This window comes from Podarcis muralis, chromosome 8 (genome assembly GCF_964188315.1).
Source record: "Podarcis muralis chromosome 8, rPodMur119.hap1.1, whole genome shotgun sequence".
Lineage (NCBI taxonomy): Eukaryota > Metazoa > Chordata > Lepidosauria > Squamata > Lacertidae > Podarcis > Podarcis muralis.
The window spans coordinates 22292807-22315943 of record NC_135662.1 but is presented as its reverse complement, the minus strand read 5'-3'; the positions used below and the strand labels follow the sequence as shown (position 1 = coordinate 22315943).

Genomic DNA, 23137 nt, shown 5'->3' with positions numbered 1-23137 from the left:
ACCTACATCATCACTGTGTCATTCCTTTACAATATCTGTCAAGTTGCAAGGCAGATATTGTCTTCTGTGTTTACCATCATGCATAAATGGATTTCCCTTAATGAGACCATATGAAAAAATGGCTCATTTTTTAATTTAAAGATGTGATGGTTGTGACAGAAATGGCAAAGTTCGGAGACTCAGACTTAAGCTTAATCTAGTGTTAGAGAATTATACATCAAGGATATTAAAAACTGAACATATAAGGGTATATTGAGTATTACTTTTAAGTTTATTTAAATGGCGCTCTCTCTCCCTTATGTCAACCAAATAACTATTCTGAAGCATCAATATTATTTATTTATCTGCTAGTAATACAAAGGCTAAAGAGAAATGGAACAAAATGTTTTCCCCATCACACCTCTACTGGTGTGTGAGAGTTTTCCTTGGATCTTCCTGAACATGGTTGATTGTATGGTATTATTACTTGGGCTTTGCAACTTGATTATTGTATTTAAATAATTTTTTATAGTTAAAAATCCAGGCTGTGAATCAGAGTCCTACATGCAGGTAGTGTACTTATTGTTTGACTGAGACAGATAAAAGTTCTGTTAGTTTTCTTGCTATGCAGTGGAGAAGCCTCAATTTAATGTTATTGATTTAATGCAAAGTTATTCTTTTGAAAGCCTATGAATATCTTTTAGTGATTTTTTTCATACTGAATTTATTTGTTTTCTATAAATTTATTATAACTTTATCACTGAACTACCCTTCTAACTTTTGCCATTCCTTAAGGTTTGTTCTTTTTTTAAAATTGATTCTTAATTTCAAATAACAAAACATACTCATACAAGGAAAACAGAGCTTAGTAACTGCACAGAAAAGAAAGAAAAATATTGGCTATGGCTGTAGTTTTAGATGTTTCAAGACTGGCAATCAAATGAAAATGTCTCTCCATAAGTTTCCATGAGTTGATGAAGGATGAAAAGCGTGTTCGATTGTCTTAACAAAGTCAATAAAAGGATACCATGTCGTATAGAAGGTGTGATTCTTCCACTTGATCAATATTCATTTTGTGAAATGGTTAATTTGTTCAAAGCAAGATATCTCATACCTAGGAAATCCAGGCCTCAAAAAGATTTGCATTTAAAGTTTTTCCATTTTTTTGCAATCACTAATGTAGCTGCAGTTAATAAATGGGGGATGAAGTCATTATTGGTTATGTTATTAATCTGAGGGGTAAAATAAGATAATAGGGCTTATTTTGGGTCTGGTTGTAGCGATTGCCCAATCATTTAAATTAATTGGTTGAAAAATTTTCTCCCAAAAGGGAATAATTTTGAGGTTGAACCACCACATGCGTATACTAGAGAGCCTAGGAAATTGCATTCCCACTAGCAAAGGTTGAATGTGTTGTGATTAATTTCATATAGTCTGTCTGGGCACATGTACAGCAATGTGCTATCTTTAAAGCATTTTTATGACTTTATTTCAAATTTGCTGACCCTGTACCTTTGGAAGTACCTCGTGAAGTGTACCAATCTCCACCTCTGCATTGGAAGAGGGATTTTGTATCAGTATTGTGTTTCTCTTTTTTATTTATTTAATGTGTATCTTGTAAAAAAAAAAAAAGGTCTGGGTTAACTCACTTTAAAGCAGACCATATCCCTCTTCTTTTATTTGGTGTACTCAGGTCATTTACGTTGCAAGTTATTTCAGCTAAGTGTGGCACTATAAGATTAATTTAAAATTACACAGCATATACCAGGCAATAGATCTATTATGTATCATAGTAATTTCAGTGTTATTATCATATTCCATCAGCACAAAATAAAGATGCCATTAATTCCAACAGGGATTAACTTCAACATTCAAACTCCCCCCCCCCCCCCGCCCTAATCCCCCAACCTTCCCAACAGAATAATCCCTACACCTCTGGTTGGGAGCAGAATAGTCCATCTCTTCCTTCATGTGCCAAGTGTTCATGAATTAAGATGAAATTGGGGGTATACCAACAGCTTCCATCAGAGCTGTGAAACAAAACATACATTACGACGATAGTTCAGGTATATTAAACCAGAGCTGTAAGCAAATGTATCTGCAGAGGCAGATTTGGGGCAGTGCAACCGGTTCCGCCACACTGGACACCAAGCCTAGGAGGCGCCACAGGATGTCGCAACTATGATGTCGTGAATTTAACAGAACTGAAGGTGAAATGTGGCCTTACACAGGGTCTCACTAAAATTTGAAAGACCTAAGTTTGCCCTGATGTATGTTGCTTCAGATTGCTAAAACTGTAGAATTAAAATATTCAGAAATATGAGACTAACTACAGGTTGCTATTAACTACTCAACAATCACAGGGTGTTAATTCTTTCTTTAGAAAAGCATTTTAGCGTGTCTGGTATTTCCAGTTTGTTTTATAAAACCACATTCCTAAGCAACTTGCAAGTTCCCTTGAAATTAGTTGTTCTTAATGCCATATGGATTAATTGTGGAGTTAGATAAACACGTAATCTTATTTGTTTCTATGTTAAGAATTCTAAATGACTAAAATCTGAATCTTGTATGAGCTGATGTGATATAAACAGGTTTATGCAGTGGTTACTAGTGCCTCTTGAAACTGGTAGCATGTAAGGCAACCAAACAACAGTAGGTGGAGCCAGAACCAATGACAAGCAGAGTTAACCCATTTTAGCTTTGTCCTCTGAATATTATGCTATGTACGAGGGCAGGGCCAAGACATTTTGGCACCTGAGGCGAACCATAAACTCCCACCTCCCTCCCCACGAGGGAAGAAGGGGTGAGTGAAGATCTACATCAGTAACAAGGTGGGGCACAGTAAACATCTGTGTTGTGATCTGCTGTCCCTGTGAATACTGCCATCTGAGGCGGTTGCCTCACCTTGTTTTCTGGGTGGGCTGGCTCAGCTATGTGCAGTTGCTCTTATTTCTATGTATAAATAAAATGGATTGTCACACCTATCTGCATTTTTGGATTCTTCATGGGGCCATGGCTATTGGGATTCTCATGATGAGCCCATGTACTTCCAAAAGAACCACTAGACCATGATCTGCTAAGGTGATAATCACACATATGGAGAGGAGTGCAGTATTGTGCCTCCTGTCCTGTCCCTGATCTCTGTATGTTTAAGCTGGAAGTCCGAACAGAGTCTGTGTATATCCAGTTAAACATGTTTAAGTTCTGCATGCAGGATCTGAGATGTATTTTTGTAAGGTTTATAATGTCATAGAAAGAGACTACACATGTTCAACTTGTACATGCATGTGTTCTATTCATTTCTTGGATGTGTGGAGGCCAGGCATGGGTATTCTGCTTCTGTTCCATGTATTCAGTGAACATTGTTTGAAAAGGGCTAAGGTCAATGAACAACATGAATAATTATACTAAATAGAGAAGAATATATAGCTAGCAGCAACTGGTTTGTGGATTATGTTTTTATTATTTGGAATTCTCAAGGAAACCTTCTTGCCTCTGATCTTTAACCACATGGGCATCCTCTTGGCCCCATCGTACCTTTCCTATTTTGTGGTATACATTCTAGCCAAGGTTCTGTTATTGTGGTGTTGCATGTATGTTCCAAACTAAAGGAATAATATATACCACCTTATTGTTAATATTCAAAGCTTTAAGGCCCTGTTATGGTTGTGCTTGTAGTTCCCCGACTGATTTTCTCATCAGAGTTTTTGTTAATGCAAAGTAGCTGCAGATGCCTTGAAGTGGGGATTTTGAGTGGTGAACCATTTTTCTCTTCAATATGCCGTTTCAGCTGCTTTTTGTCCTGAATGGGAAAATATATGGAGATCCCATATTTTCCCCCATGGGTGGTGGTTGGGGGGGAGCTTTCTTTCTTCAAAGAAAGGATCTGGGAAAGAAAGTAGAGTAGAAAACTTTATAAATTTGGAATATCATGTTGTGTGTTTAAGTGTGAACTTAAAAAGCTTGAAGTAGTCCCACATATGTGCATAACAATATTATGATATTAGACTTATGCAGACCAGACTCCCAAAGCTATAGTGAAAGCAGAGAGTTGGAGCCATATGTCTGTGGGTCAGTAACCAAATAGCATTGTTGTGTTCTGATTAGTCAAGACAATTCTATTCAGTGTAATATAATGAGATTCCTCCTGGCTTTCTTTTCTTGGCTCACAATGGTGCCTATCACTTTGCCAAAAAAATGTGTATGTTTTCTATTCTGGCTCCTAGGCCTAACCTATACATTTAGAGTCTCAGCCCTGAGACATCATTGCTGATGGTACTTCTATGGGATTTCCTCAATAAAAAGTGGGGACTAGTAGTATTATCCAGTGTTGTCAGTATTAGCTGTGGAAATCCATGTGTTGCTAACAGTGAAATGAAGATACTATATGTGTTTAATTATATCTTTCAGCTGTGCCAGTAGCTTACCCATATTATCTTGGGCCATGTTCACTGACCATGAACATGGTGTTATGTCACCATACGCCCTCCCACAGTTCATTTATGAAAACAAGAACACTCTTGTGTACTTATTTTCACAACCAGGCTATTAGTGTGACCTGCCCGCATTACACATTACTGTAAGCTCTTCTCTACCAGCTGCACACTGTATTCATTTATGTGATTTATTCTGCTTCAGTTTAGTACTTTTTAGGTGGCAATCCCATACACACTTACTTCGGGGTAAACTCCCCATTGAACTTTGCAGGACTCACTTCTGAGTAAATCTGCACAGGGTTGGGCTTCTGAATCTTGTGATTTAATATCAAATACATTTATTATTTTGATTAGAAACAGATATTTTCTTGTAATATCTTATCAAAAGTTCTAACTGAACTTCACAAGCTGTAGTGTATTATGTGTAGTACCTGGATCATATGGAACTTTCTCTGGTTTGTAGAGAGGAGAGGGGCAAGCCTGTATTCAGTCATTTGAACACTCTTACCAGCTTAGTAAATATTAGAACCCTGTATGTCTGCGTGTTTCTGGATCATCAGTTTATTGAAATTTGTGCTGCTTTGTTTGTGGGGAGATTAAGAGCAGAATGGCTATTTAATGAGCATTCATTCTTACTTGGTTTCAGGGAGGTTAGATGACATTGTGTCAAAGCAATGTTATCCTACACATTACAGTGCATTTCCCCATCACTTTTTGTATCTCAGAAAGTCTTTCCCTGCCATAGAAAATGGCACTGAGTTTATCACCCTTAACATCCATGCTAATAAATGAGTTTACAGAGAATCAACTGTATTCTACTATAAACTTACAAATCTGGTTCCAACAAAAGATGCTGCATGTGGTCAACTGCCTGAAAGTTTGACCATAAGACAAACATAGTGGATATGGATTTTTAAAACAATATCAAAAACATTAATAAGCACTAATCTAAATGAAAGTTTTTAAAAGCCCACCAATCAGTGGTATCTTACACCCTATAAATTAAGATAAACTTATTTTGCTGGAGATGTAGGAGATTAAGGGCTGGCTATCTTCATATTTTCTGGAGTTGTGTAAAAAACAACAACAAACCAAATCTGGAATTTGGTTCTCAACACAGTTCAGGAAATTAGAGGATTTAATATGTCAAGAAGCTCTAAGAATACCCTTTTGTGTATATTAAAAACAGAAGTGAAAAATACCGACCTAAAATTGGTTGCTAGTTTATTACCAGGAGCAAGATTATGCATTGGTCAGCTTTGGAAAGAAAAAAAAAAACGGCTCCAACATTAAAAGAGTGGTTACAGAATATATGGACATATCTGAGAAGAATTCCAAATAATCAACAAGACAAATTCATAGAAAGATGAACATTTTAAATTAACTATTATAATAAAAAGTCAATCCTTGCAACTCTTTCCCATCCATATGATTTTGTATTCTTTCTTTTAACATATTCACAGTCCCAATCTATTACTCATTACGTATCCAAACAAAGCAAAGAAGGGTGGTACTGTGAGGCTGTAATGAAACACTTAATGATATCTGAAGCCACTCATGTGGAAAATTAGAAACGATTCTGAAGTTTTGGTGTGTTTTTTTCAAAGTCCAATCTTTTGGGGGAGCAGGTTTGTGGCACAAGAGTTCCAAATCAGCTTTAATTGAGCAACCTTAATTTACCAGCATTTGATTGAATCCCTCCTGAAAATAGTGACGGTCTGGAAGTGCCCCCTTGGTTGGGTTTCTGTATCTGTGTAGATTCCTTCATTCTGTGGGTACATTTATATGTGTATTCCTGGAGATGTCATGTACCTCATTCTCGATGGCAATGCTTTCAACTCATACTAACAAAAGTTTTGAAAAGGCTCCTGCAGAATCTAACGAAAAGGGAAAATAGACCTTCATGACATGGTTGACAGAAGGGTATGTATTGGTCTTCTTGCTTGTTCACATCTCCTGCCACTGGACAATATTGGACTTCATATAAGCACTATAGTAGACTTCAATAAAGAACTTCTGTGAACTGCTCATGGACTGTTAACACTCTGTGGGGTGGGCCATTGGGAGGATTATTTTTTCTTCCCATTTTTTCTCTTTCTTGTGTGTTGCATACCTAAATAAATTCATTAAAAAGGATGGGAATAGAGACAGTGTGTGCCAGGGACTGGGACCACAAATCTACTAGGGACGGGAACCACCAGGGATGGAGACTCTGTTAAACAGGCTGTAGGGCAAGAGCACCTTTGTGCTTTAATTTAAGCAAGTTTAAAGTGATACATATTCTGGAACTGTAGTGGCTGGTGCCCATTAGAACTGGTAGGGTAGAAGGCAGAAGGGTTAACAGAATCAATTACGTGCCAACTAAATCTTGTTTTGCTCCAATTTTCTGGTGCCACCCCCAGAACTGGCTGTAATTAAAAAGTCAGGCAGGAACATAGGAAGCTACATTAAACTGACATTAGGGCCACTGGCTCATCTAGCTCAGCATTTATGCTGATGGGCAATGACTTTCCATGGTTGCAGACAGGAAACATCCCCAGCCCTACCTGGAGATGCTGGGGATCAAATCTAGGACTTTCTGCATGCAAAGCAGATGCTATTCTACCTGGGTAACAAGTTTGCATTCTTTTAATAAATGAAATTAATAGTTTATCCTCATTTTGGGTGTGTTCCCCCAACACCCTTAATAGCAGTGTCTTATACTGTAATGTGTTATGGGAGCTGGTGGTGCTGTGATCTAAACCACTTGCTTATCAGAAGGTCAGCGGTCTGAATCTGCGCGATGGGGTGAGCTCCCATTGCTCTGTCTCAGCTGCTGCCAACCTAGCAGTTCAAAAGCACAGCAATGCAAGTAGATAAATAGGTATTGCCGTGGCAGAAAGGTAAACGGTGTTTCTGTGTGCTCTGGTTTCCGTCATGGTGTTCTGTTGTGTCAGAAGTGGTTTCGTCATGCTGGCCACATGACCTGGAAAGCTGTCTGTGGACAAACGCCGGCTCCCTCGGCCTGAAAGCGAGATGAGCGCCGCATTCCTATAGTCGCCTTTGACTGGACTTAACTATCCATGGGTCCTTTATCTTTTACCTATAATGTGTGAGGCTTGTGCTTGGTAGCTGCTAGGGTAGGAGTAGGGAACCTGTGGTCTTCAGATGTTATTTGACTACAACTTCTACCATCCCTGACCATGATTGCTGAAGATCATGTGAACTGTCCATCTGCACAGTTGGGTCTCTGTATAGAGTGTCTGGTTTATACATGGTACTGTCTATGTCGTGGAGGTGATGAGTTGCATCTTTCCCCACACAATGTAAAGACTTTCAGTGGCTTGGTAAATGCTTGAATTGTACTTGTGGTATAATTGTATCTGTGGTTGGGAGATATGTAGCAAGGTCAGACATTTATCCCCGATCTAAGTTTATTTTCCTATCTCCCTCACTATGTGACAGCTTGGCTTTATCATGTTTTGCCCCCTGTTGTCATATAATTCTCTGTGTATTATTGTTTGCTCCCAGTGCCTCTGCCCTATTTTTTTAAACTTTGTTTTAATTATAGAAACAATTTTAATCTGCTGCACTAAAATCATTGCATCACCAACTGTACAAGTGCAGGGCATAATTGGCTAAAGCAACATGTATTACTCCAGGCCTCCCCCCGCCCCACCCCCCAGTCACACATACACAGCTCTGAACAGCGTAAGATTAGATGATGGAGTGGTAAACACTCCTGATCCCTGACTATGCTAGCACACCCAGCATTGTCCATGCTTATCTCCTATTCATTAAAAAGGAAAGCCATCAAGTAAGAACAATACTGTTGCAGCAGTAAAAGGATACAAGTTATTTAATAATTGAACATTCTCATGAATGTTGTAAATGATGTGGAATGAACTCATTCTAATCCTGATACTGTAATGTCCAGGGGTGTTATATTTCTGAGCTAAGGTAGACTGATCTATTATTTGGCACTTGTTTATTTTTGTCACGTGAGATGAAGTCTTACAGACAGTTAATTCTGCATTTACTAGTGTGGGTAATATCTTCTCAGTAGTAACAGATTTTTTGGCTTCAAACAGATGGCTCTTATCTGCTGTACATAATATATTAGCTGAAATGACAGACTTTTCATAAATGCACTAATGCTTAATTTTGTTATTTTTGCACCATCAGTTTTTAAATATTGTGACCCTTTTACAGTGGGTTAACCACTTTATGAATACACTAAAAGTATAGCTTACTGAAAGCATGTTGTGGGGGGGGGAGTTACAAAGTTGTGCATATGAAGTAAAATTTGTGCATGCTGAATTTTTTAAAGCGTACCTTCTTAATTGATTTTAAAAGAAATTGCTGATTAATGCTTTTTTGGATTCTATGGACAAGTAAAGTTTCAAGTCAAATATAAGTCAAAATGTGACGAAATTCATTAAGTCAACTGGTTAAGATTTATAGCATGGCTAAGTTCGTAAATATCAATGAGAGATAGATACTAATTATAAAGGTAAACAGCATTAGATATGTAATGCAGGTAAGTATTATCAGCCGGACAAGATAAATTCTGTTTTGAAATAGGTAAAGAATTCTCATGGTGTCTCTAGCTGAAAAAGTAAGCAATGAAACGACTTTAATGAAGATATCAAAACAGATGTATGCATTCTGAGGAAGCTTACAGTAATAAGTGCAAATCATAGTTACACCATAAATATATAAAGAATAATATGTAACTTAGCATTGGTCTCACAATTTTAATTGACCATATCGTTCTCTTCTACACATTTGCTTTTGAGTCCCACACTAAACATTGTACTTACAAAGCACTTGCTGGATGGCATATTGGCAGGGAGCCAGATTTGCAAGATTAGTAAACAAAGACAAACTTTATTCAGTACTGAACATTGTGAACAAAAAGGGCAAGCAGGCAGGTCTGCCAAAACAATTCATTTTCTTCTTCCAGTTCCTCTTCCAGTTATTTGGTCTGATTTCATAATATGCAGTTGCCTTCAGAAGGCTGTTATTAGTTTAAAAATTGTTTATAATTTCCACATTAGTGAAATATTATTGTTTCAATGGATTTTATGCCTTTTTCCTTTATGTACATTTACCTAATATAGTTTTAAAAGCTCAAAATACCAAATCCACTATTCCTTGTGCTTGTCTGTTGTGGGTTAGTAGTGAAGCAACAGGCACTGGCACACACTTGCAAACTCCATTCCCTTGCTCTTTTTAATGCTCAGGTTGCCACCTCCCAGTTCAGAAATTATTCCTGTTATTTTTAAGGGTTACAGGATGGGCAGAAGTTCAGCAAACTGGAACCAATGCTGCAGCAGTCTGACTGTTCTGTTTTGCCACCCAGAGCAGATGAGAGTGGGACCTTCAACAGTGTACCTACCTATGGGCAAGGGCTGTAGCTCATTGGTAGTCTATGCTTTGTGCTGTGTTACGGAAAGGAGTTACCATTAGTCTTCTTCCTAAACTGCATGCTGAATTCTTATATCTAAGTCTCATAGAGTTGCACAGGTATATTTGGCTCAGAATGTTTTATCTAGTTCAATTAGACTACTATGAGGAAATACTATCCAACTAATCCTAATATGTTGATGCAGTGTGTGCTATAATAATGTGATTAGTTGGTTAATAAAATATTGAAATATTTAAAATGTAATAACTGACAGACCTATTTTCTTATTGCTGTCTTTGTATTATAAATCTTCTATTGTTTGCTTCTGCAGGAAATTGCATCAACAGTTTGAAATGTATAAAGAACAGGTGAAAAAGATGGGTGAAGAATCACAGCAACACCAGGAGCAGAAGGGTGATGCTCCAACGTGTGGTATCTGCCACAAAACGAAATTTGCCGATGGCTGTGGCCATAATTGTTCATATTGCCAAACTAAATTCTGTGCACGTTGTGGAGGAAGAGTGTCATTACGCTCAAACAAGGTAAGAAAATATATTACAATGAGTATTCCTGATATTTTATTCTGGTATTGTTTATTGCTATTACTTTGAGAATATATGTTATTCCAGATCTGTGAGGTCCACATCAGATTGTTTTGTCTTAATTTTTAAGTGATTACGTGGAAGAATTAGTGTCTGTAAAGACCCTTTCCGCATCATAATTGCAGCCTTTGTTCAGAAACCATGGATTAAGCCAGGAATCTTATACCAATTTACAAAGGACTAAGTCCATTTGAACTTAACATGGTTGGCTTCTAGGTAGAAATGCATATCAGATATTTTTTAAATAACCTGATAGTTGCAGACCAGCTGTTTCGCTCATGGCTTTTAAGGGTAGGAGATTAAATTAAAGAACTGTTTTTCCTCTCACATGAGTTGGTAAGTATACAAATAAGTTTTTGTGAGAGGCCTTTGGCTTTTGTGAACTTATTTGGAAGGTTGGATTAAGTATCTGAAAAGCTAGTGTACTAAGTCCATTTCTTCTCTTGGCCAGAGATACAAGGTTAGGCATCTGGATCATGGCATTACATGGCAGGAGGGAGTATTAACCATTTCTTCACCAGCTGTTTTCTTACTGAAAAGGATAAATGACCACCCAGCCTCTTCTTAAAAACCTCCAATGAAGGAGAGTCCACCACCTTCCGAGGGAGTCCATTCCACTGTCAAACAGCTCTTACCCCCTATAATGCAGTAATCTCAGCTAAAACATCCATGACATCAAATCTCTGCTTAAAAACTTCCAAGTAAGGCGAGCACACCACCTCGTGGGAGTCTGTTCCACTGTCAAACAGCTCTTACTGTCAGAAAATTATCCCTGATGTTTAGTTGGAATATCCTTTTTTGTAACTTGAATCCAATGGTTTGGGTCCTACCCTCCAGAGTGGCAGAAAACAAGCTTGCTCCATTTTCCATGTGACAGCCCTTTAGCTATTTGAAGATGGCTATCATATTGGTACCGCTCCAGCGGGAAGGTAAACAGCGTTTCCTTGCGCTGCTCTGGTTCGCCAGAAGCGGCTTAGTCATGCTGGCCACATGACCCGGAAGCTGTATGCCAGCTCCCTCAGCCAGTAAAGCGAGATGAGCGCCACAACCCCAGAGTCGTCCGCGACTGGACCTAATGGTCAGGGGTCCCTTTACCTTTACCTATCATATTGGTCTTCTCTTTACCAGGCTAAACATACACAGTTCCCTCAACCATTCCTCATAAGGCTTGGATTCCAGGCTCTATCATCTTGGTCACCCTCCTTCGCCTTGCTCTGCTTCTCCAACCCTGAACATTTGTTTTTAGTCAGAACCCCTGAACTGCTAAGGCCAATGTTTGGACAGAATACCCACTCCATTGTCCCTTCTGCCTGGTTTTCTGTTTCACCACAACAATCAATCAGTATTTTGGACCTTCTGAATGCTTAGTCCCCATTGTCTTGGTTTTGCCCTCCTTAAGGATTTTTGCTAAATATTTTTGTACTTTCGCAGACCTTGAGATCTTCCTGCTATCCATAGATGGTACCATTTTGGCTATACCACTTGGGAAATTGAGTTAAATCTTAGCATTAGCACTTTTGCAAAGTCAAAAATCTTTATCAGTTAGTCAACAGCCATTGATTCTACAAAAAATAAATCACTCAGAGCATGATAAAAACAAAACAGCACATTTGACCTTCTATACAGCAGTGCTAATAAACAATAGCACATTGTAAAAAAAGGTGAAATGCTACATATATTTATAATATTTTAATAATATATATATAATAATATAATAATATTTATAACTCAATAGTTTAACCCAAAGTTAGCAGCCACCCATTACTTGCTCCCCTCCCTAACTTTTATTGTTCTGAATCATGCTGGCAATCAACCATATTTGATTCAGCCCATTCCTTTTTAATAGACAAAGCTGCAACAGGAAAGCTGGCTAGATCAAATATGCATCTGGCTTGCCAGCTGAAAGAACAGAAAGTCCAATTCTTGAACTTTTTGCAGCTCCCACCCTCCTTTGTAATTTTAAGGTTGATGGGTGCAAATCAAAGTGGCCTGTGGAAAAGGGTGGGTAGGGTGAAGAACTTTGCCACGCATTCAAGGAGATGGGTGCACGTCTGCTTACCATACCACAGCTTTTGAAAAATATCCTGCCATACTTGCAGACTGCGGTGTGAGACTCTTCTCACCAAAGTTCATAAGTCAACAGCACTTTCTATACTGATCATGTGACCAAATGATGTCTCTCTGTTTCAATAATGCTGTGTTTCTAAAATTCACAACAAATTTCACACTTCTGACTGATTTTCAGTTTATAGGTCATACTTCCAATAGAGGTCATACTCCCAATAGAAATAGCAAAAGGATTTATGAATTTTCAACTGATGTGTACTGATTGACCTCAGGCTAGTGACGTAGTGGCATGTAGGAAGTGGGCAGCAAAGTGAAAGCACACAAGTTTAACATCCCAGTACATTTTCCACATTGTGGATGGTATAAAATATTTAATCATTTTAGAAAATGTTTCTTTAATGTACTTTTCCCAGGAGGAAATGAAGGCTGAGGCCCATATACATAACTGAGTAAGTATAGAGTTCTAGGAATTAAGGCCCATTTTCCAAAGGCTGGAAGGCAAGTGAATCCTATGAGGCCTGAATCATATTGACAAAAAGGAGTAGGGACAAGCATCTGCCCTATAGTAGGAAGCTGCAGCTGCAAGCTGGATTTCCCAATCTTAACCTTGTGCTCTTTTAATAGTGAAAAACTCAGGATAGAGGAAAAAAGTGACCACTCTGCACCCTCCTACAGATTAATAGCAAAGAAGCATAGCCATAGGAGTTGTTTAAGGTATTCATAATACAATGTGTTTGAGCAAGGTACTTCTGCCTAGTAATGAAGGGTTAGCACTTCAAATGGGAGAATTCCACAAAATCAAGACAGGCAGATAGAATCCACAAAACACTTCCAGATATGCCCCAGCTAGGAAAAAGTTATGACAAACAGCATATCAGGAAAAGGAATGGAATATATGTGCCAATACTGGCCTAGAATAGGCTTTACCAGTTCTGGGTTTCTTATGAAATGGAAGTTGACCAGACTGTAGCCTTCTTCAGCCATAATGCCATGAATGGACTTTGGGCTTGCATACTTCCCACACTGTATTTTGCAACAGAGGCCAAAATAGGCAAAATATGATGGGTGGAAAGCAAATTTCAAACCATGGTTTTCAGGTATGGTTTTATGGAAAATCATAGTTTGCCTGAATTAAACTCCGCATAAACTAAAATTTGCTCGAACTAGCAAAGAAGGGAGAGATGTAGACAATGGGAGCATTGAATCATAGAATTGTAGAGGTGGAGTATAGGACTGCCATCTAAAATTGTATTCCATATTCTTCAATATACCTAAATTCTTCATTCGATATAAATTGTGAGAATCAAGCAACTTTGTATAATTTATAATACTTGTTTTGTTAAGCTAGTGGATGGGCAAGAAGCCTGTAGGTTACCAAAGACCCTCTCCTAAACTTTGGAAAAATTATTTAGACATGCACCCTCATTTATGAGATTTCAGCAGGTATTGACTGCAGACTTTCACCGTATCTTCATAGCTGTAATGTCTGGAATCTTTCTATTTTTTTGTTTTTTTATATGAAAGGTAACTTTCATAGAAAGTTTGATTCTATGACCAGTACTGCATCCTAGAATTATGCCTAGATGGTTTTGACTCCTTGTAGTCTGCAATTTCTGTGTAGTGTAGAATCTTCAGTGATACTGATGTTTCTGGAGGACTGAGATATTAGATATTACTGCTGGGAGCTACTGTACTCATTTCTATTAAGACACACACAGCTCTTGGCAATATATATTTCATACAGCTTTTATAATGATAGTTTCTTTGCAGTCTATATACTAACAGATATTACTGGTGGGGGGAGGTTTCAGAATAGAAGTAACTTTCTTTTTCTCTTTTCTCTTTTCTTGTTCTTTCTTACTTGCTGTCATGGATATGCTCTCCAGGAGGATAAAGTGGTTAGAACCTTTTTTTGTCTCAGATAATTTATGTTTTGGTATTTTATGTTCAACTGGGTTGCATTGCTGAGGTGCATTATGAGTGCAAGTCAGTTTGGCAGTACTGCTGGAACATGGGCGTTTTCCTGTTGTTGCTTTTGTAAACTATATAAAGTCTAAAGAGGAGATGCACATGATGAGATACTGGGGACATGCTGAAGATTTTCACCATGGAGCTGCAATTGGCTGCGGTTACATGATGCACATCACCACATGTTTGATGATGCAACTTCTCCACTTCATACTTTATATGTTTATAGTGGTGAGGAAGATACACAGATACTATGTAATGTGACCTGGTTTTCACTAAAGTCAGTAGTAGTTGATCCTTTTCAATTAAAGGCAAACAATGGAAATTGAATTTCTAACAAAAATTAATCAAAAAGAAACCAACCTTTTGGACACCTATGTGATACATGAAAATTCTCTCTTAAGCAAAGTATTAGCATTAAGTATATATTTGTTTTGCATTTTGCTCATGATGTATGTTGAAAATTAATAATATCTTCCTCACTAATTGCTTTTTCTCTTTAATATTGCAATATGGGATCATATTAGGAGGAAGAGTCTGTTGTATAATAGCTATATTATTTGTAGCCTCTTTTACCCCAACTGGGCCTCAGCAAGTTCACCTGCATATTTATAGCTGTATCCAGAGAGCTCACAGTATAATCTTAATGGGTAAAAATGCAACCTTAAATTTATTAGTGAGCAAGCCCCATGAACACTAATACATTGGGTTGTATTCAGTGCTGCTGTTCTGCTTATGCAACATTTCTCACATGCTCAATTGAACTTCCCTGACCTCTCTTCCCATATATTTTTGGGGTGCACAGGGGGAGAAGAGGAGCTCTGCTTCTGGAGTGTTGGATAAAACCCATACATTCAAGTTAGCATGCAAAAGCTTGCAAGACACATGCCATTACATAACAAAACCCTAATAGAAGCTGGTTAGATAATGTAAAACTGTAGACCTTATTGACCTTTAATCTGTAAACATTGATTAATATAATTATGTCCCACTGCACATATAATATGGTTTTTATTATTAATACAAAAGGAATGTTATAAATGTAAGCCTAAATTTTCTTTAAATGCTTATTTCATTTTAGTTGCTCGCTGTATTCATATTGCATGAGTTATATACTAATATACACAGGGCAGTGTCTGAGTAAGTTATACTCAGGGTAGACCCATGGAAATCATAACTTAGTTTTGACTGACTTAAGTCCTTTGATTTCAGTGGATCTACTCTGTGACTTAGTTTGCACTACTCAAAAGTAAATGGTGTTTTAAGAACACTCACCCAATCTTGTGTTCCCAGCTTAATAGCTGATAGAAAATAATAAAAAGTACATAAGGTCAGAATAATATAATGTGTATCCAAGCCAATGTTCTGGGAATGCTGCTGCAGTTTATTTTGATGAAAAGAAAGAATGCTGCTTTTACAATTATTACAATTTTAAAATCCTGGAAACACTTGCTGCTGTCTATCATCTTTTGTGTAACTTTTTGAAATGAAAATAATTTGCATAAGAGCACAGTTGTTCAGTAAAAGCCATTTGGGGGTTGTGCCTAAAGTCACTTATGCAGTTATTTAGAAGTCACTGGGGTAGTTAGAATGTAAATTTGAGGACTGAAACTCAGTGTGCTTAAGATCAAGCTCGAAAGCATTGTTTAATTTTTAAAGTTGCATTAATTCATTCTTCTAGCTGTTTTTAATCAACTAAGCAGCCCGGAGCACAGGACTTATATTGGAAGAGAGGGGTATAAATTCCCTCAAAAAATAATTAATTTATAAGAAACCTTCCAGGGATTAACAGGGTCGTTCTTGGTTTTCCCTTTGTACTGCAAACTATTGTGCTCCATTGGATACTGTTCTTTACTTCTATAAGGGGGAATATTGCTGCTTCTTTTGAAAACAGTGGTGTCCTTATTTATCTATAGCTTTGGCTTCCAAGTGGAATTTAAAATGATGTACCACTTGCTTGACACACTGTTTGTATAAAGTTGCCCTTATTGTGTTACTGGTTTGTCTTGGCCAGTGCTGTGACTGGCAGTAGGTCTTCAAGATCTTTGGAAGAGAGAGATCTTTTTCAGCCTTGCTGCCTGAAATTCTTTGAGTTACTGACCACCTCCCATCATTGCAGCAAGAAATTAGACATCTTCCTTTGACGCTGGGAGTCTAGGATTGCCCTCAAAATTAGCATTAATATAAATTATTCTGCTTCTGAGGTTTGGATTAGACTGTAATTTGTATGGCATCACTTGTTCTTAATACATTTGCTTTGATGATTAGAGAAATTTTGTCTAGTCCCCCCCCCCCCAACCAGTTTCAAATTATATTTCTAATGTTTGTGGAAAGCTAAGATATAAATTCTAAAAATAAATATAATATAAATTCAAATTAGTTCTCCAAGGGATTCTCTATTCAGCTTTTGAAAACTTAAGAAAGAACTGTAAAATCCCCCTGAATGGCTGATAATGGCTCTAACATGATTTTAGTCAGATTTTTCAGTTCCATGGGGTACATTTTTGGAGCTCCCTTAAATAAGTGAATTTACACCAGGGAAATAATTACTAACTAGTCCTTATTATGGTCATTTCCCCAATTCTTCTGAATTTTTGGGAATGCATTCCTTTGAGATCCCAAAGTTTGCTGTTGAGCATGTGTGCAGAGTCCATGTGTGAGCAGTGGAAAGTAGTGCTAAAATAACCAGGTGGGAGAGGTACTACCCCCATGGTAGACAATCCATACCACTGAAGAAAGGCCTCTGTCGTCCCCACCAAATGCCTCTAAACACACTGAGCAAGTCTTGCACATGTGCATGTCAGGGCCAGCCCATGTCCAGAACCAGAACTGGGTGAAACCTTCTCAGAAAAGGAGATTCCAGTCTGGCACCAGCAATTTCTGGGAAGTCATATTCCCAAAAGGAAACCACAACACCTAACTAAGAATACACCCCAGCTCCAAACCCTCCATCCACCAAATCCTGAAGGCTCTAGATCATTTGCCCTTGGCAATCTTAGCAACTCCACAAGTAAAAGTACATTGGTATCTTGGGTTACATACGCTTCAGGTTACAGACTCCGCTAACCCAGAAATAGTGCTTCAGGTTAAGAACTTTGCTTCAGGATAAGAACAGAAATTGGGCTCTGGCAGCGTACTTTGCTTATACTGATGCTAGTCTTCACTTGTTAGGGCCTAACAAGTGAATTATGAAGGAAGGAATAACATTGATCTAAAGATGCATTGCCATTCCTCCTCATCCCACATTCTGCTTTTGTTGAAAGGGGTATTGCTCTTTATCGCCCAAAGGATCTTGAGAAGAAAGTGAATTGTGCAGGGAGCATATTTTTTTCTGGGAGTCCAATTCAGCCTCAACTATCTTGGCACCAATCCCCTTTGCCAAAAAAGGATCAAAAGGGGAGATGTCACTCATGCATTTTCATGAGGTTGGAATGCAAGAGGATTGAATAGAGTTGCCCTCTCCCCAGCAGAATGGCATGACAGCTAGGAATATATAGCAGTGCTGAAATCCTACAACCTAATACTGAGTGGTGTTGTGTCATTGAAATAACTCTTGATTAGGTTGTTAAAGTTTTTCTTAAAATACCAATCTACAAATGTATCAACCATCCTTTAAACACATTTTGATATAGTGATAAGTAATGAACATGAAGGAAATGCCATCTGCGGAATTAGATTAATAGTCCCTGTAGCCTAGTAGTGCCAACCTTGATATTCTGTAGCTCTCTAGGATTCATGGTGTGATCTTTTCAGCCCTGTTGCATAAGTTCCTTAACTGGATGCCAGGGATTGAACATGGGACCTTATATATGCAAAGCACATGTTCCAGAGCAGAGGTAAAACCCCTCTATCACGACATCAGTTGAGGTGAACTCTAAAAGCTTTTCAGCGGCAGAGCCAGAATGTTAAATTGTGTTTGAGTGTTATGTTATATTGACCAGCTGGTGAGGCATTCAGAAACCATATCAAGTGCTGTTAAGTTTCAGACATAGGCCTTTTATCAAACTTAGCTAAGCAAATCCCTTCTTTTAGCCACAGGTGTGTAACAGCACACCTAGGATTCTTTTGAGTACAGTTGGACATTATGGCACAGGAGGAGACAATGAATATTTAACCAGATAGATTTGGCTTCAGCTGCTGGAAACCAGTGCCGATATATATAAATAATGAAGACATTGCTATTAAGAGAGTAAAGTAGAAAGTATAACCAGACTTTCTTTTGTTCTTGGCTGCTTGCTCAGAGCTCTGTGTGGATTGTATCTATAACAAATAGATGATTGAAAACTTCAAGAGTTACATGAAATTGTCCTTGCTTACAGTGGGATTACACCCTCTTTTAAAACAGTAATTTAGTGCTTTATTTTCTTTTGAATGGTAATTTCTGGCAAGTGTATCTTTTACCATTATGTACACTGGATGTGCCACAGCATAGGTTTATGAGAAGCAACACTGCGCTCAGATATAGATAAGATTTTGGATACAATAAGTTTGCAGCACAGCATTATTTTTCCCTTTGGGTGCATATCTTGTTTTAACAAGCTACAAAATATCAGGAATGGATCATTACAAATCCACTATTTTTAAAATTAAAAAGATGTCTACAGTTGTGATCCAGGAGATCAGCGGAGAAGAATGGATTTCAGGTAGTTAAATTCAGTTACTTAATCTGTGTGGGTTAATATTTGTGGTTTTTGTAGAAGATTGTTAGTATGATAATTTAGTTTGAGATAATTTGCTCAGTACAAGTTGTTTAAAGGACTGTTTAAATAGTAAAGCTTTGGAGATAAGGGTGATGACCAGAAAAACAATAAAATTAGGTACTGTATCCGAAATTGTTTGTGACAATATATCTTTAATAGCTGCATTTACTTACTGTATACTTACAATTGCATTTCCCCAATGTTGTTAAACATATATTAGTGTAATTTTATCTTTCACAATTTTGTCTCCATTTAACTTGAGCTGAAATAATAATAAACTAATTAAGGATTTGCTGGTGCTAATTTGCTGAATCATTTGATTAACAAAGATCTAGTTAGGTGTGTGATCAGCTTTTGGTTTCCTCTACATATTCTGCATAGATGTAGTGTTTTCTATAATGTTGCAAAAATAATAATATATACTAGCATTTTGTAGATAAGTAGTGTAAGTACTCCTTTTCCATAAAGATTATATTTCGTTTCTCTCTGCCGCAAAGGGGTAAAATAGTTTCAATCAATTCCTTTTCTTATACGATTCAGTTGTCAGAGACTTAGAATTTGCTGTGGGGTGTAAATCATGTAGTTGTTACATGTTTTGTATGAATACTTACGGTAGAAGAACCAGAAATATTTTTTTTAAAAAAATTGTCCAGTAGCACCTTCAGATATATCTGAAGAAATGTGCATGCGCGCGTGCGCGCGCGCGCGCACACACACACACACACACACACACATATATCTACTGCGTCAGACCAACACAGCTACCTACCAGAATCCAGAAATATATTTGTTTGTGAAATAAAAAAGTAAACTGTCAGGTTAATTCATCTACAACATAGTTATTACTGAATAACCATGTATATCTGTTTTGTCCTTTTACTGGTTTTCAAAGATGTTATACCTGTATAGTGGACTACTACATCATTTAAAAAATGATAAAACAGATTATGTCAGCAAATAGCAGCAATGCGTAAGTATAGCAAAAGATTAAACATTAAGAAAGCTTGAAGAGATGCAATCTAATAATTCAGGTCAGAATGCCCATTCACTATCCCATTACAGTATGATAGTGTAGATTTCTCAATTCTTGCATTAAATAAGTTGGAGTTCTTGTTATTAAATATACCAAGAAAAAAGCACACCAAGAACTCAGGCCAATGTAAGTTTCAATACTGGGAGTGGTCCCTACTCACAAATCAGTAGTCAGTAGTAATAAAAACTAATTCATTCAAAAGTATGTATTCTGACAAGAATTACAAACTCAAATAGAGATTACAAGCTCTAACAGAGAAGTCAGAAGTCAGTTATGGATTAGAAACCATAAAGGGTCATGTAAGTTTGAAGACTTTGGGTTAATTATACAGAAAAGCTCAAAATACGCATTAATCTACCCACACGTAGTTGGTATCCCTGAGAAAGGTAGAAAATAACAGGATATATTTATCCAAAAGTCTTCAAACACGACCCCTTAAAAATTAGCTGATGAAGGTGAATACATCGAAACAGGGCCCTGTCCTGGTTTCTGATACATAACTGACTTCTGACTTCTGCTCTATGATTGAAACTGAGTCTCCACCTGCAAGCTGATAAATTATAAGGACCAACATTATTGTCGAGTGAAAAAGAGAAAATCTTTGTAACGAATTATTGTGTTATACATATCTTTATGAGTTTGAGTTTGTAATCTCTGTTAGAGTTTGTAATCTCTATTTGAATAGGGACCACTCCCACTACTGAAATTTACATTGGCCTGAGTTCTTGGTGTGCTTTTTTTCTTGGTATGTTTCTCAATTCTGGCATATCTGTAATTTGAAAAGAACCATTTTGTACTTGCTGAAGCAGTTGAGCACTGGAGGATTATAATTGCCCCATTAGTTCTACTTAGCTGTGTTAGTTAATCCCCAAGCCCATCTCTTTGCTGGGACCACTGCTCTGGCCTAAGCTTTTGCTGGGAAATTAACAACACTGATTTGTTTACATGTTCGGGGGCAAATTATAGGCTGAATATAATGAAAAGGAGAACCAACCATTCCTGGAAGAATCAGGGTATCTGCATTCATCTGGGGATAATGAATAATAGTCAATACTATCTCTGGTGGCTGTAGTTCAGGGATGGTTGGTTCTCCTTTTCATTATAGTGCCTTGGGCCCAAGGCCTGCATTCCCTCATCAGCAGCCTTCCAGGAACCACATGCCAGTAGTGGGTGGGCCAGAGACAAAAGTGGGTGGAGCAGTGAATGTCTCTCTTTACAGTGGTACCTCTGGATGTGAACAGGATCCGTTCCGGAGCCCCATTCGCATCCTGAAGAGAACACAACCTGCGCGAGCACAGGTCGCAATTTGCTGCTTCTGCGCATGTGCGTGACATCATTTTGAGCGTCTGTGCATGCATGAGCAGCAAAACCTGGAAGTAACACGTTCTGTTACTTTCGGGTCGCTGTGGAGCACAACCAGAAAATGCTCAACCTGAAGCAACTTTAACCCGAGGTATGATGTACTTTGGTGCAGTCAGCTTTATTCCAGCATGCAAAAGCTGGATATTACTACATACTGTACATGCATACAAATACAGCTTTCTATCCAGGCATAGAATAGACATCATCACAGTTCAAGGACACAGCTTGGGGATAGATTAAGCAAGGGTGGGTTTTTTGGGTGTTATTTCGATAGGAACTTAATTGGTTTGCCTTACATTTCGTGATATGAATGAATTCTAGCAATAATTTCTTGTAATCAGTTTTTGTCAGTTTTCTTGTTTAAATGTAATGGGTTTTATTGCTTTATTTATTTATTTATATCATGACTTGTGCACCATTTTGTGTGGTAATTGCCATAAAAAGCAGTATAGAAGCCTTCAAAAATAATTTCTAAATTTGCATCTCTGCAAATAAATTGGCATATGCAGATTTGTTACCTATGGGTCCATGTCCCAGATCTTCTAAATGACATTCAATGCCTCTGGCTGCATGTGTTAGAAATAAAAAATAACCTTTTAAGATTCTCAATCCATTGGCTCAATCAAATGTCCTGCATTTGGAGCTGAATTTAACTTGTGAAATTAAATGGTTCAAAACATTATACAGTGGTACCTCTGGATGTGAACAGGATCTGTTCCGGAGCCCCGTTCACATCCAGAAGCGAACGCAACCTGCATCCATGCGTCTGCGCATGCGCAGGTCGTGATTCGCTACTTCTGCGCATGCACATGACGTCTTTTTGACCGTCTGTGCATGCGCGAGCGGTGAAACCCGGAAGTAAAGGGCTCCGTTACTTCCGGGTCGCCACAGCGTGCAACCCGAAAATACTTATCCTGAAGCTACTTCAACCTGAGGTGTGACTGTAATGCTGTTGCAGTTCATATAACTCAATTCCATGAGCCCACTACTCATGGAAGTCTGAGAATTAGTATAAAAGTAGCTCTCACCTCATGTTTCAATACTAGGAATCCCTTCAAGGGAATGTGTAAATCTTACCCAGCAGCTGACCAAGCTCATGTTCAGGCTCATAACACATTCTACCACATGGCAGGGAGAGCAGCAAAGAGATCCTACTTCACTGCCTCTAGGAACTGTCCTGTGGTCTGGAAGTTGGTTACTTATGACCAAGGGGGCAGACCTCTGGAGCACTTGGTGACTAAGTGTAACCAGATGTCTAAAGACATCAAGAATAAAGCTGCTTGGCTCTGTAGTGACTTAGATGCTGCTATTGTCGCAGCACTGGCTGAAAAGTCCAACACAATGTCAAGCACAGTGTTATGGGATCGTGTCCAGTTAATGTGGTCTTATGTTGGGTATAGGGTACTTGCAATGATGTGCCTGACCACCTGCTCATTAGTTCCTTGTATATTCTGACTTATTTAAGACTGGTGGCGTGGGGTGACTGAGCAGGTGAGAGGTGTGGTAAACACATATTTGTGTGATGGTGGTACCTACTGCCCTTAAAAAGGCAGTGGTGTGTCCACATCTCAAATAGCCTGGTCTAGACCCAATGGAGTGTA

At 38.1% G+C, this 23137-nt stretch overlaps 1 protein-coding gene across 28 annotated transcripts in view; it reads left to right on the top strand.

Annotated features, from left to right (window-relative positions):
• The window catches only part of RIMS2 (regulating synaptic membrane exocytosis 2), a 337394-nt gene that overhangs the window by 46670 nt on the left and 267587 nt on the right, over window positions 1-23137 (top strand). For 19 of the 28 annotated variants that reach the window (XM_077932773.1, XM_077932781.1, XM_077932774.1 and 16 more), the window contains 2 exons: window positions 10136-10346; window positions 14360-14371. In XM_077932773.1, the coding sequence (XP_077788899.1) occupies window positions 10136-10346; window positions 14360-14371 (223 nt within the window). The remainder of the gene's footprint in view (window positions 1-10135; window positions 10347-14359; window positions 14372-23137) is intronic. The other 9 variants (XM_077932792.1, XM_077932794.1, XM_077932799.1 and 6 more) reach the window with 1 other exon arrangement.